Genomic DNA, 13,889 nt, shown 5'->3' with positions numbered 1-13,889 from the left:
GGTACGATCCCCATTGGTCACGGCGTGTGGATATTTCTTTAAGACACTCCGGCACGCCCGGCTACGCCCCACAGCTCACATATAAAACAGCTGTGCAACACGTAAAAATGGCCAACTTCCTGAAAAAGACAATGTTGACTCATACTGTTAAACTGGTGGGTGGGTAGGAGGCAGTGGAGTTTCAGGGGATCATCCTCTATCACTACTCTTATTAACTGCATGGAAAGTTAAAATAAAACTCTTTTCCCCCTTCAGCCACTAAATGGTTTTTCATTTATATTTGTGCAAAAGGAGAACAAAACGACAAACACACTAAGCTCTGCACCTGGTAATTTATTTATTTAAAAAAATACAAAACTTCAGTTTCCATAGGAAAGCGTTATGAATATGCATTCCCATCTCTTTCATATCCATTTCAAATGTATAGTTAAAACACTGCTTCTGCTCATTAATAAGATGACTGGAAAAAAAAATTATATTTAAAAAAAAAAAAAAAGGAGGAGAGGAGAGGGGCAGTCTGCTTTGAGTCCCTGTGCTCAAGTGTTAATCTTTAAGATTGATGTTGGCTTTTGGGTAGTCTCTGAAATGTCTGTTGTGTATATACATTATATATGCTGTTTCAACATGCAGAGTATGATTCATGCATATATCATGCCATGTGAGAAATATTCAAAATTCATACAGGAAATACAGATTATAGTCGAAATGTACAGAGAAGCTTTGATAGAACAAGCACTAAATAACTGCTGACAAATAAATACGCTTTGTCATCTTGAAGATTAACACTCTTGGGGTGGGGGGGTATGTTCTTTACAGAAGTCGAGATCATGGAAAAATTAAATAGTATAGCAGCCACTTTTGAGGAATTTAAAACCACACACCATTGCCTCTGTGCCAGTTACCAGCTGAGGATGTTACTTCAGCCGTAGACAGGACAGCAGTTTAACAAAAGGGTGCACATTCCCTGACTTCTTATAAATATAATAAATAAATGAGAACTTGATATTGAATACTAAAAATCCAGAGATTGTATTTGAGTACTACAGAAAGAAAGGCTACCAGAGGGCTCACTTAAGATAAAGGAGACAGTAATTCATTTCCCCCAGTTAACCCACAAAAAGATATATTTAATAAAATATAATTACCACACAAAACAGTGCACCAAATCGAAGCCTCTGGATCTTTAATAAACCTGCCTTCTTACACTGTGCTGTCAAGTCTGCTTAAAAATTTGTTTCCAAATCAGGTTCCAGTGCTGCAAGTCCATACAAATTCCCTCCCTATACTATTCCAGTTTAAATAGGTTCATTGTGAACTACAGTACTCAAGCGCTTACAGACTCTGCTGGGAAACCTACAGCAGCAAATTCAAGTACAGATCTTCTCACTGTACCTGGAACCAACAGAGACACAGAGTGTGATTCAGCCTCATTTCATTCAGGGTTGATCTCGAGCTTCCACAAAGAACTGAAATGTCTGCGACACATCCCTCTCATTCTGTCAAGTAACTGGCCTGGAAAAGTTCACATACAGTGCTTAAAAAGTTTAGAGCACCATCCAGTGGAAGATTTATGCCACAGCTGCCCTAATTAACACTAGTGCAAGTGCAGAAGATCATTTGTTTCTGTAATGTTTAATCTACCAGTATGCATAATGTGTTTAATCAAAATATTTAATGCCAAGAGGTAATTATTGCCATCATGGAGCAGAAGGGAAAAAAAAAAAAAAAGCTATACTGTTAAAATGCCAAATGTCAGTCATTCACTTGAATTCCTGAAGGGAAAGGTTTCAGTGGTTAAATATTAGGCTTGATTACCTCGGACTCAGACTGGCACAGTGGAATTTTCTATCTGCCTGATAAATGTGACAGAGTTAAGATCTGTGCTTGGTTTTTATGACTAGTGGTGTGATAAATTTGTTAAGCACTGTACATTTTAGGTAACAGGGAAGAAAAACAAGAAAATAAAAATCCTTATACACAGAACCCTTGTCCATAAACTGATGCTAAATGTGACAAACATACTGCATATTTAAATCACATGGGCCTGGCAAGGCTCAGCAGGCAGATCCAAGCTGCTCTCTCTGCCACAACAGGCAGGCACTTCAAACAGGTATGACTCTTCTGCAGGTGCTGGGATGCCATGTGAACAGATCTGCTGCACAAGTTGCCTGAAAGACAATAAATGTTCCATTAAAGCTGAAAAACTTCCTCTTATGAATCATTTAACCACACTGAGCCTCTGTGACACCGACTCACCAGGTAGGACGTGACATGACGTAGTGAATGTCGGGTCTCTGGAAGCCGTTGAAGGTGGAGGAGGCTGCCACTGTGTAGGCGCCCATGTTCTCAAACACCAACCAGTCGCCCACCTGCATGTCAGGCAGGCTACATTGCTCGACAATGCGGTCCAGACCGTCACATGTTGGGCCCCAGATGCTGCAGGGGTACATCACTTCATCTGGCTTTGGCTTCTAAAACAGGAATATACATGTGTTACACAGGTTTCACCTATTTTATATTTAAAGATTAACTAATGCCTTTTTATATACCTTATGCAGGGTTGGCAGACAGTGAGCGTGGTCATAAAGAATGCAATTGAAAGATCCATACACTCCATCATTGACATAGTACATCAGAGTCCTGTCACTGGTCCCTTCATCTTCCTCTGTGGAGGCAAAATTAATTTCATCACATCAGTATAACCAGTAAGAAACCGATTTAAAAAAAAAAAAAAAAAAAAAAAAAAATAGATGATGATGCTAGTAGGAAGCAGAATCTTTACCATCAGAGGCAAACTCCTCATCCATGATGACTTTCTTGGCAATGATGTTCACAACCAGTGTGAAAGCAGAGGCCACATAGAAGCGCCCAGGCTCAGCAATTATGTTAACACCACAGTCAACAGGAAAATACTTATCCAGGGCTGGGTTGATTACTCCTGTGATCTAAGAGAAGTATCCATATCTACATGTTAAACTTTTGCATTTTCTGAATATGACATTTAAAACAGTTCAAATGCATAAATGTGACCTATACCATTTATTATAATAAAGCAGTTACCTCTTCAAATTTAAGCTCTGTATTGTCTGACCCAGGAAAACCACCTCCAATGTCCAGGAGATCCATGTTGAAGCCCAACTCAGCCTAGAGTTCACAACAGACAGGGTTAAGTTGGCTTTATAAAAATCCACATAATTGCAGCTGTGTGTGCATTTCAGTCAAAACCTACCCCTGTATCAAACACACAGCGTGCATCTGCAATAGCCTGGGTATAGGTTTCCGGGTCGGTGCAGCCACTGCCAACATGGAAGCTGACACCAATCACGTCAAGCCCCAGCTCTTTGGCACGCTCCAAGAGACCTCGACAAGCTTTGAGAGGGGCCCCAAACTTCACGCTCAGACGACAAACTGCCTTCGAGTCATCTGTGGCAATACGGAGAACCAACCTGAACAAAGAGTTAAGAGGTGAGAAATAAATAAAGACAAAGACTTTTTGTTGGAGACAGAAAAAGTCTTACTTGGCATTGTCATGGCAGCGCGCCACCTTCATGAGTTCCACCTCACTATCAAAGGTCATCATCTGGACCCCGTGGGCAGATGCATATTTTATCTGAGAAACCTGCTTGCAGGGGTTGGCATAGATTATTCTGCTTGGATCCACTCCCAGAGACTGAACCAGCTGAATCTCCGTCTAGAGGGCAGCAAAGTCAACAATGAGACAGTGCCAACTTAAAAATACAAGCTGCCAATGCAATTTCAGCTAATCTTCAGGAGTGCTTTGTACTGCATTGTTGTGAGATCATCTAATGCTATGAAAGCAGTTTCAAAGCCTACCTTGCTTGCACAGTCGAAGCCTGTTCCGAGGGTCGCCAGCGTCATCACCACAGCCCGGCTGTCGTTGCATTTGACAGCATAGAAAGGTCTAACACGAGGCAAAGCCCGGGCCCAGCGCAGGTGCTTCTTTACCACGTCCCCCAAGTCACAAACATAAAAGGCATCCCTGTCATCCTGTAACAGGTGGAAAAAAAAATAATAATAAAAAAATTAAAAAAAATTCAATACATGATGAATTACACAATAAACTAGACGGTACTTTTAATATCAGTGCCAGCACAGGATGCTTACCGTCATGGACGACTCATTGATCTTCTGCTCAACAATGTCACGAGCAGAGAAACCCTCATCGAGGAAAGACAAGTCAAAGTCAGTGGGCGTGGCAGTGTTCATGGTTGCAAGAAGTCCTTTAGAATGGTCACTGGTGAACTGGAAAAAAGAAACTATACTCAGATTACATGCCACTTTGAGAACACCATGTCCTCTATGTTTTCAGTTACTAAAGTCCCCTTCATATTCCACAGATGAGTAATAAGATAAGATAACCTTTATTAGTCCCACGCATGGGAAATTTGTTTTGTTACAGCAGTGTACAGTGCAAAGTTACATAAAAAAATTAGAAAAAAAAAATTCTCAAAGCACCAAGTGAACAGGTGTTTTTGTTACAGTATTATCTGAAAGTCATGCCCAGATGACAGTGCAGTGTTAAATCAAGTTTCAAACAACCAGATGCGGAACACTTACTTGGATATGAAAGAAATGGAATTTGGTGTTGTTGTCACTCAGGTGCAGAGAAGCCAAGGTGGCTCACCAGTGAAGTTAAACCCTTTCAAATAAGACTCAAGGCCAGGGCCTGCTGAGTAGCCAGTGTGTGATTTCCTTGAGTGAAGATTCTGCAAACAGGAGCAGTTGACAGTTTAACAAAAAGCCCATTAATGAAATGATGACACTTCGGTTTAACACATGTTTACCAGTTATTCTATTAGAACTAGCATTTCTGAGACTTCAGGCATGTTTAAAATACACGCACTGAACTTTAGTCTCTAATGGCACTGGGTTTCATAACTCAGGCCATTGCACAGGAAAAAGTCATTCAAAGAAAAGAGTGTCCCGCCTATTCAAGAATTTACCCAATTACAAAAACGTTCCTGCTCTAAGTTACATGAAGAGCACGAAAAGTAGCCAATCAGCGACTAACATTTACCGCCGACGTCACTATACCGGTTCCGCTTAGACACATTCGTGCCATGAGGCAATTTTTGGTTACCATTATCTAACGCGCTTTGTCAAATGAATAACAGGCAAGACAGTTTAACTTTACTCACCTAAAGTCTCGCAACCAAACATACAGTACCCAAAAAACATCCATCACAAGCCAACCTCTCGGAGGGTACTTTTATTGTTCACGCACACAAAAAGGATAATGCTAACAAGCTAACCACCCCATCTGTTTCGCCGGCCACGTAGTGCTGTTTGGTAACACTCTACGATCCACAGCGACACAGTTTGGAATTAAACCAACATTTCAATTAATATAAAATAACGTAGGAATAAATAACATGTCAACCCTGTTCTTGTGTTCGCGACAACTAAAAAGAAGCCTGCCAGTTAATCTAAGCTAAAGAGTATTTAGTCAAAGAAAAAAAAGACTCCCACTGAAGGATAATTCACCAAAAGATCCTTACTTACCTTAAAAAGCATTTACAAAGAGTTTGTCCATTAGACCCAAAAGCTGGGATAAAAAAGAAATAAAGCAGTTCCCCTTTACGACGAAGATCGTTGCCAGAAGTGCAACCTCTCAAACACGGATGGAACTGAGTGTAAGCCGGTATGAGAGCCCGGCAGTATTTATAGAGCGCGCGTTACCGCGGCAACGCAGCCAGCTGGAACCGGCCTCGCATCCACATAGGAACCGGTTTAGTCTTGTCCCCTTCATCCACATGGTGGGAAAGACAAACCTGGTTTATGACACACACATCATTAACAAAGGTAACTAAAGCTTTTGTAATAGTGTGCATATATACTATCTATTAAATAACCTCTCCATGAGACATTAAAACAAAACACACAACCATGGAAAACTATAGATGTAAATTAATTCTTACATAGATTTAGACACAAGACACAATAGATTTGAATTAAACCTCAAATTTAAATTTACTGGCTCGTTCCATATAAAATATGTCAAATCCGGGGAAAAACAAACCTCATCAGAAGCAGCTGTTTTGTTTGTTTGTTTGTTTTTTGTACAATAATTTAGTCATTTCCTTTATGAAGCCCTTCAAAATTTTAATATTTTACAAGTTTCAGGACCTTAGAGCATATTGCAGTGTGTCAAAACGTGGCACATTGTAACCCTCCATTTATTTTATTTATATGTTATTGTTTACACCACTTTCAGTTCCACATAACTTAAGAGGTGCGGTGCTTGAAATCTTCAGGGTTAAAATCGATATTTAAGCTCTGGTAGAAAGTGCAACCAAATCAATTTTACAACCAGTCCAAAGGCAAATTCAAATTTTTTGTTCAGCATGATTTTTCCTTAACTCTGAACATCAATTGCATGGCATACATCACAGTTGAAGCAGCAAATTGAATGTTCTACAGTAACAGAAACACACACAAGTAACCTGTGTGTTTTAATGATTCCCATAATGATTTACTGGAGAAAAAAAGAGTAAACTCTCAAGTCTCATATCACTCTCATATCACTACACGAGATAAGTGGCTGGTCAAAACAATTATAGCATTTAAAAGGTCTCCTTTTTGCCTGCTTTGTTATAACAGGTTTATATTTAGCCATGATTCATTACGTGCCAAAGGAATTTTCTAATAAAGTGGAAAGGACTTTGGCATCGTCATCACATGTAAATGTTTTAGAAGACTGTTTGGAAGAGTCCATACTAGAAGAAAGCCTTGTATCACCTTCAGGGCCCAGAGAGCATAGGCCAAAGACAGGATATAACTGACGGACGTAGATTTGAGGTCTTAAAAGTGACTCCTTAAACCTGTATTCATTTTACTGGTTAGCAGTGGGCGAATCATCTTGTTCCAAAAAGATTTTCAGTTGTATAAAAAAACAATCTACGGCTCTCTTCATCTTTGAGCTAGGTAAACAATTTTCTGGTGACTTTTGGGCTCAATCACTAATATTAGGTCATGTTGACTAAAACCTGCTTTTAATTTTGTAAATTATTGTCCATCAATGCAGGATAAACCTGGGTGTACTCACTGGTTGACAATTGTAAGATTGTTAGCCATTAGGTTTTAAAGTGCTAACTTAGCAAGCTGGGTTTTTAAAAAATAAATAAATTTATGTTATCTTTGTTTTTTTGATTCAAAATGGGGAATGAATAACAATAAAAGCAAATAAACAAATCCACTAGCATTATGCCTTAACTGTTAATGTTATTATTAGTTATAAGGCAAGCTAGGCTGGTGAGTTACTGATCTTCTGTGTCTAATATACTAATAAACTGATACTCGGAGATACTAATATATTCTTGTCATATATCGTACACTTGATTTTGTGTTAATCCCAGAGATGCTCATTTATGCTGCCAGACTGCAGCAGTGTGTTGTGTCTCATTGGCAGCACAATCTCAGACCGTGACCTGACGGCAGTCTGCTTAGTCGCACTCTGACGTCCTGACCTGTATAATGAGATTAAAGGAGATCACAGGATGACTCAGAAGTGTCAACACAAGCACAGATGCCAGAGCAGCTCTGTGAAGTCAGGTGTTGTGTATATATATATGCAATTGGGTGAATAAGTATTTAGACAGTGAGACAATATTTGTGTAATTTTCCCTTTGTACAGCACCACAGTGGTAATTGTAACAGTGTAATTACAGCTGCTGTTTACGTAATCCCCCCATTTTCACAGAATGATGGCACATTTTTATGTCCAGCTTAGTTCAGAAAAAAAACTTTCTGTGAATAGAAAAATACACATCCCACTAAAAATAGTGTTCAGGATTGAAAAGAAGACTTTCATGAAGCTTCTACTTCAAGGCAGTAAAATGCTTTTTAGCCAGACTCCAGACATTTTCCCCTCATTGCACAGTCTAATCAGTCCAAAGGTTGCTTTCATAGACATTTGGTTTGCAAGCAGACATTACTAAATGGAGGAAAACGAAGGATTTGGTTAGTGTGACCCAATAGTACATGTGGAAATGTTGCACAGGCATTTTGCAGGAAACTTTAGGACTTCGTGAGGACCACATACTGTTTCTGTGGGCTTAAGTTAATATCTTTTCCAGGTCTTGAGGCTGTAATCAGGACAGTATTTTACTCTTTGCACTACAGAGTTTCCTTTCAAATCTTCTACAGGGCTGGTGAATGATGTAAGTTATTCCAAAAACCTACAAAGTGAAGCCCTTTGTGGATTGGTCAGAAAGTTAAAGTGAGGTTTAGCAGCAACCTTGCATGATGACATAATCTCCAGTTATTTTCATACATTGCAGTTTTCCTTATAGTCGTGCCCTGAATCTGAACTTCCAGTAGGCATGCAGGGAGGCCTCACGTCCTATGCAGCCCCATGCCTGTCAGGCAGGAAGTGGGCACACATGGGGACAAATTAATTTTCAGCAGATGTTTATCAGCTTCTTCAAAATCACAAGATCAAAAACAAAAAAACATTAAAGCAACTTTTATAGCAAAGTACTTCCATGCACTCCAGCTATTCATTTCTTGTCATTTTTTTTCCCACAAATTGCCCATGATTCTCCCCTCTCCTTCTCCTCTTTCTGTAATGTCTGTATCTCGCTTTGTCTGGACTTTCCGTTAGCACGTCTGTGTACCAGTGTGGCCTCTCCCCCACATTTCCAAGGCCTTACCAAAAACAAGGAGCATAATTGTTACTGGCCACCCACAAGATACAGCACAGTGTTAGGGGCCTTGGTGCCTGCGTGGATCGCTGTATCTGCCTTTGTTATTTCTCTTCATTTCTTTTGCTTTTTGTTGTGCACAGATCAGCTGACAGACTGACAGTTTTAGAGTTTCTGTGTATGTTTCTGCAGCAGTTGAGAATAAGAAAAGAATTTTCAGTTTTCTCACAAGAATGGACTGCACTCTGGTTTGAACTAGTGTTACAGTTTGAGAGCATTTCTATTAAAAAGGCCAAGACAACATACATTAATTTGGATCCTTTACAGGGAGCCAAATCATTTTTGTATGGGTGCCATAAGGATAAATCCAAACATAATTTTTTTAATATAAATTATAAAAACAAAATAATATAAAAAATGTAAAGGAAATATTTTTAGTTCTAATATCTGTCAGTTTGGTAAAAAAATGTTATTACAACTTGCCTGATGAGTCATTGATAGAGACTGGATGTCTGCTGTCTATTGGAAAGTCCATAATGTTTTGACCTATAGTAACACCTATAGTAATTTACCTACATCTTGCCTCTGACACATGCCCTCCATACAGTAATAATTAAAAAAAAACTAAAACTAATAGTGAAACTAATAAAAGCTAAACTGAAATAAAAAATCTACTCTGAAAACTAAATGAAGCTAAACTGAATTAAAAACAAAAAGTAAAATAAATAAATCAAATAGTGCTGTCAAAATTAACGCGTTAACGCAAATTAATCCGCCATCACGGTCAATGTGATTAAAATTTTTAACGCAATTAACGCATCTGGAGTGCAGAATGACTCAAAATACCTGAAATGTTTCTGTCAACGCATTTAGAGCAGTTTGTCCAAGTAGAGTTACCTTCGCACATGCGCAAATGGGCAGTTGATCTTGTAGTGACGGGCAGCTGAACCAGTCAACTCAATAGGGAAGATGATAAACGCATACTGGCCCTCTCGATGGGAAATTTGAGTTGAAAATAAAATAACAAGATGGAACAATTGACCGACATAAAGTATTATGCACATTGTGCAAGAAGGAATTTTCTTTTCATCGAAGCACTTCCAGCTTCAAATATCACATTGACACGAAGCATACGTTAGTCGGCGATGCTGCTAGGATTTTGGCTAATGCGTCAGCCTGCTTGTGACAAACCACTCACGAAGAATCAGGGGCTCAGTAAGTCTACCTCGGACATATTGACTGACACAATGCCAAGTGAATTGCAAAAAACGGCAGACCTATTAATACACCTTTTATTAGTTTCACTATTAGTTTTAGTTTTTCGCCTCTGTCAGTGTGCCCCAGGGCAGCTGTGGCTACAATGTAGCTTGCCATCACCAGTGTGTGAATGTGTGTGTGAATGGGTGGATGACTGAATGTGTAAAGCGCTTTGGGATCCTTAGGGACTAGTAAAGCTCTATACAAATACAGGCAATTTTAATATCGTTGAGAACATACGCTTTACATAGCTTTGGCTCCTCGTTTCAAGGACTTGAAGTGCCTCCCCAAGAGTGACAGAGAGAGAGCAGATAAATGTTTACAGAGTTTTTTGTTAAGATGAATGTTCAAGATGTTCAATAAACATGTTAAGAGCGTATATTTTCCCTTTTTTCTCGAGTCTGCATTTCATTTTGCTCAAGCAAAAATAAATATAGAATAATATAGAATAAAAATGAATGATATTTAATCGTGATTAATCAAAATTAATCCACAGTAACGCTGTGATGAATCTGATTAAACATTTTAATTGTTTGACAGCACTAATATATATTATATATTAGTGTATACTTACCTATTAGTATATAGGTTTTTTTTAAAAGTTGTATTTCACAGGAGAGACCCTGTGTTAAAAGATTTAAGAAAACTATTCAAATTCTCTTTGAATTAAAGCATACATTCTTTGTATTTATTCTGTGTTTACTTCAAATTTCAGTTACAAGCTTAAATATAAAGTTGAAAAAATGTAAATGCAACCAGGCTATTAATCAAGTAATTGCGATTAATCGCGATTAATTACAGAAAATTGTGCGATCAATTAGTTATTTTTTTTTAATCTATTGACAGCACTAAAATAAAAACTAATTAGAAAATACAGAACTTTATTAACTCTTCAATTTTAATTGTTGATAAAGCTTTAAAGATAACTTAATATTTAAATAAAATAAAAACGTAAAACTCTGCGATAAACTGGAGACCTGTCCTGGGTGTAACCTTCCCCTTGCCCAAGGTTTAAGAGAAACAGATTTAAGAGGAACTATTTCTGTCACCAAGGTTCCAAAGTTCCACTTGAATTAAGTTGTTACTAGACGTAACACTGGTTCTATGAATATTACTGATGCGTGACAGCTGAAGGGGCCACCCCTTGTTTCCTTGCCAGCAAGCATTCTCAGTAGTTCTTGATAGTCGAGAATTTGAGCTACTAGTTGCTCTCATGGTTCTGGAATATTTTGATTTTGATCACTTTGCCTTCTGTGCTCTTGCCTAAGTACTTTTTTAGGTTCTGAAGCAAAATATATAACTTTGTTTTTTCACAAGAAAAAGAAAGTGACACCTTGAATTTACAATCTCCTGTCAGGGTGTCATCCCCTATTTGGGGATGATATTTTACTTGTGGGAATAACAAATTATTCTTCTTTCAGGTCATGCTTGAACTGCTTTTGTCATTGAGCTTTGACCAGAGTTGCAACTGCAGTTATCAATTATGACTTGACAAAAACAAAAAAAATAAAGAACATGATAACAAGTGAATGTACATTCACTTTGTATAAATCTGTTGTCTAAAGGAACAACTAATTCACTCATCCATTTAAATGGACTCGACCTTTCCGGCTCAGACTGAGGATCAGACCGGGAATCTTAATGTTTCCCTGCATACCTTTTGGTGTAGTGGATGGTACCTGTGGTGTTTATTTACATTGCTTCATTTCAGATTAGACAGTGTGACTTGCAACAAAACACACAGATAATTTAATTAACTTAAAGCTCAGGTGACACCACAGAATCCAACCTGACCGCTGCCTAGAGCTAAAACGATTGCAACACAACTAGGCACCTTTTACAGGAGGAGTGAGGTTACACACCCTATTGTCAGAACTAGTTTTATTACATTATTGCATACTGAAATAAAGCAAGATAAAACAAGAATGGGACTACTTAGTATGACTAAGAAATTCCAGTGAAAGAATGGAGCTAAATGTTAAGATCTGCATTTCCATGAAATCCACAGGCATGGAGAGGCTTGTAATTTAGGTTTGACTTTAAAGTGAGGCGTGTTACCACAATACATTAAAAGAAAGTCAATTAAAGGTTTGTTCTTGTGAGTGCTTGCTGACTGGCTGTTCATTGACAAGAATCACTGACGTGATCCTACTCCTGCATTCCAGGCAAGCTGTGTCAACTCATAGATGAATGTACTCAAGATTAAATCTTAATCGTTTTTAGTGGACACCACTCAGTGAATTTGTAGCTGCAGGTGGATTTTGGAATTATTCAAATGGAGGAGAAGTAAAAAAAGTATCATGAAAAAAGTGATCTGAAAGAGGAAGACTGTTATGTCTTTCCAGAGTTGCTGGTTCCATGAAGTTCTAGCTCATAGGAATCTAGTAAGGACAGGTGGATCTCTAACCCCGAAGTATGTGAGAAAGACACACAAGGAGGGAAGATGGTTTTGCAGAGTCCCCATAAAATAATGTCTGCCACCTAGGACATATCGAGGTGTCGCATTGGCACATCACAGCCAAAGACTGTATATAAAAGATGACAGTGTCTACTGTATTTGAAGTCTCACAAAATAAGCATTTTTGTCTCCATCATGTTGAATTTCTGGAGCCAGAAATCACCATGTTTGGATAAAGTATCGGTCCACATATGATATGGACCAATAATTTGGAGCCCATCGTCCACCACATATGGTGGTGGACGATGGGCTGCCCTTTGTCATTCTGTTCATCATTTTTATGGACAGAATTTCTAGGCGTAGCCAAGTGGTGGAAGGCTTTCACTTGGGTGGTCTCAGGATCTCATCCCTGCTTTTTGCAGATGATGTGGTTCTGTTGGCTTCATCGGGTGATGGCCTCCAGCTCGCCTTGCAGTCGAGTGTGAAACGTTGGGAAAGAGAATCAGCACCTCCAAATCTGAGGCCATGGTCCTCAGCCGGAAAAGGGTGGAGTGCCCACTCCGGGTCAGGGACGAGTTCCTGCCCCAAGTGGAGGAGTGTAAGTATCTTGGGGTCTTGTTCACGAGTGACTGGAGAAGGGAGCGGGAGATCGACAGACGGATTGGTGCTGCGGGTACAATGATGCGGTCTGTTGTGGTGAAGAGAGAGCTGAGTGTAAAAGCGAAGCTCTTAATTTACCGGTTGATCTACGTCCCTACCCTCACCTATGGTCACGAGCTGTGGGTAGTGACCGAAAGAACGAGATCGCGAATACAAGTGATGGAAATGGGCTTCCTCTGAAGGGTGGCTGGCCTCTCCCTTAGAGATAGGGCGAGAATTTCAGCCATTCGGGAGGGGCTCAGAGAGCCGCTGCTCCTTCACATCGAAAGGAGCCAGTTGAGGTGGTTCAGGCATCTGACAAGGATGCCTCCTGGGTGAGGTGTTCCTGGCATGTCCCACTGGGAGAAGGCCCCGGGGCACACCAAGGAGACGCTGGAGAGATCATATCTCTTGGCTGGCCTGGGAACGCCTTGGTAATAATAATGCATTGGATTTATATAGCGCTTTTCAAGGCACCCAAAGCGCTTTACAATGACATTATTCATTCACGCTCACATTCACACACTGGTGGAGGCAAGCTACAGTTGTAGCCACAGCTGCCCTGGGGCAGACTGACAGAGGCGAGGCTGCCATATCGCGCCATCGGCCCCTCTGGCCAACACCAGTAGGCGGTAGGGTAAAGTGTCTTGCCCAAGGACACAACGACCAGGACAGAGAGGCCGGGGATCGAACCGGTGACCTTCCGGTTACAGGTGCCCTTCCCAACCCCCTGAGCCACGGTCACCCCAGGGGGTTGGGAATCCTCTAGTGTGGACACACTAGAGGAGGTGGCTGGGGAGAGGGAGGTCTGGGCTTCTCTGCTTGGGCTGCTGCCCCTGCGACCCGGCCCCGGATAAGTGTAAGAAAATGGATGGATGGATGGATGGACCATTATGCAGAAGGTGCAACATGTTTTTGTTTTATGTTTGATG

General features: G+C 40.0%; 1 protein-coding gene across 1 annotated transcript; it reads right to left on the bottom strand.

Moving 5' to 3' along the window:
- Positions 1-318: 318 nt before the first annotated feature.
- On the bottom strand, positions 319-5,647 carry odc1 (ornithine decarboxylase 1). Its single transcript, XM_063499327.1, has 11 exons — positions 5,524-5,647; positions 4,579-4,727; positions 4,126-4,263; positions 3,835-4,008; positions 3,519-3,691; positions 3,230-3,446; positions 3,061-3,144; positions 2,783-2,945; positions 2,550-2,665; positions 2,257-2,471; positions 319-2,168 (listed from the first exon to the last, which is right to left on the bottom strand). The coding sequence occupies exons 3-11, from the start codon at positions 4,225-4,227 to the stop codon at positions 2,030-2,032; spliced, it is 1,383 nt and encodes a 460-aa protein (XP_063355397.1). The 5' UTR covers positions 4,228-4,263; positions 4,579-4,727; positions 5,524-5,647; the 3' UTR covers positions 319-2,029.
- Positions 5,648-13,889: the final 8,242 nt, after the last annotated feature.

The sequence above is a fragment of the Pelmatolapia mariae genome, linkage group LG16_19 (assembly GCF_036321145.2).
Source record: "Pelmatolapia mariae isolate MD_Pm_ZW linkage group LG16_19, Pm_UMD_F_2, whole genome shotgun sequence".
Taxonomy (NCBI): Eukaryota; Metazoa; Chordata; class Actinopteri; order Cichliformes; family Cichlidae; genus Pelmatolapia; species Pelmatolapia mariae.
The sequence above is the reverse complement of the archived record's forward strand: the minus strand, read 5'-3'. Positions and strand labels throughout refer to the sequence as shown.

What these genes read in the sequence shown, in the direction of transcription:
- odc1 (XM_063499327.1), bottom strand. Translation starts at nt 4,227, where the DNA reads ATGAACACTGCCACGCCCACTGACTTTGACTTGTCTTTCCTCGATGAG. An exon ending in GCTTCGACTGTGCAAGCAAG is followed by an intron (nt 3,692 to 3,834) that starts GTAGGCTTTGAA and finishes GCTGCCCTCTAG; the next exon opens with ACGGAGATTCAGCTGGTTCA. An exon ending in TGAGGAGTTTGCCTCTGATG is followed by an intron (nt 2,666 to 2,782) that starts GTAAAGATTCTG and finishes TTGCCTCCACAG; the next exon opens with AGGAAGATGAAGGGACCAGT.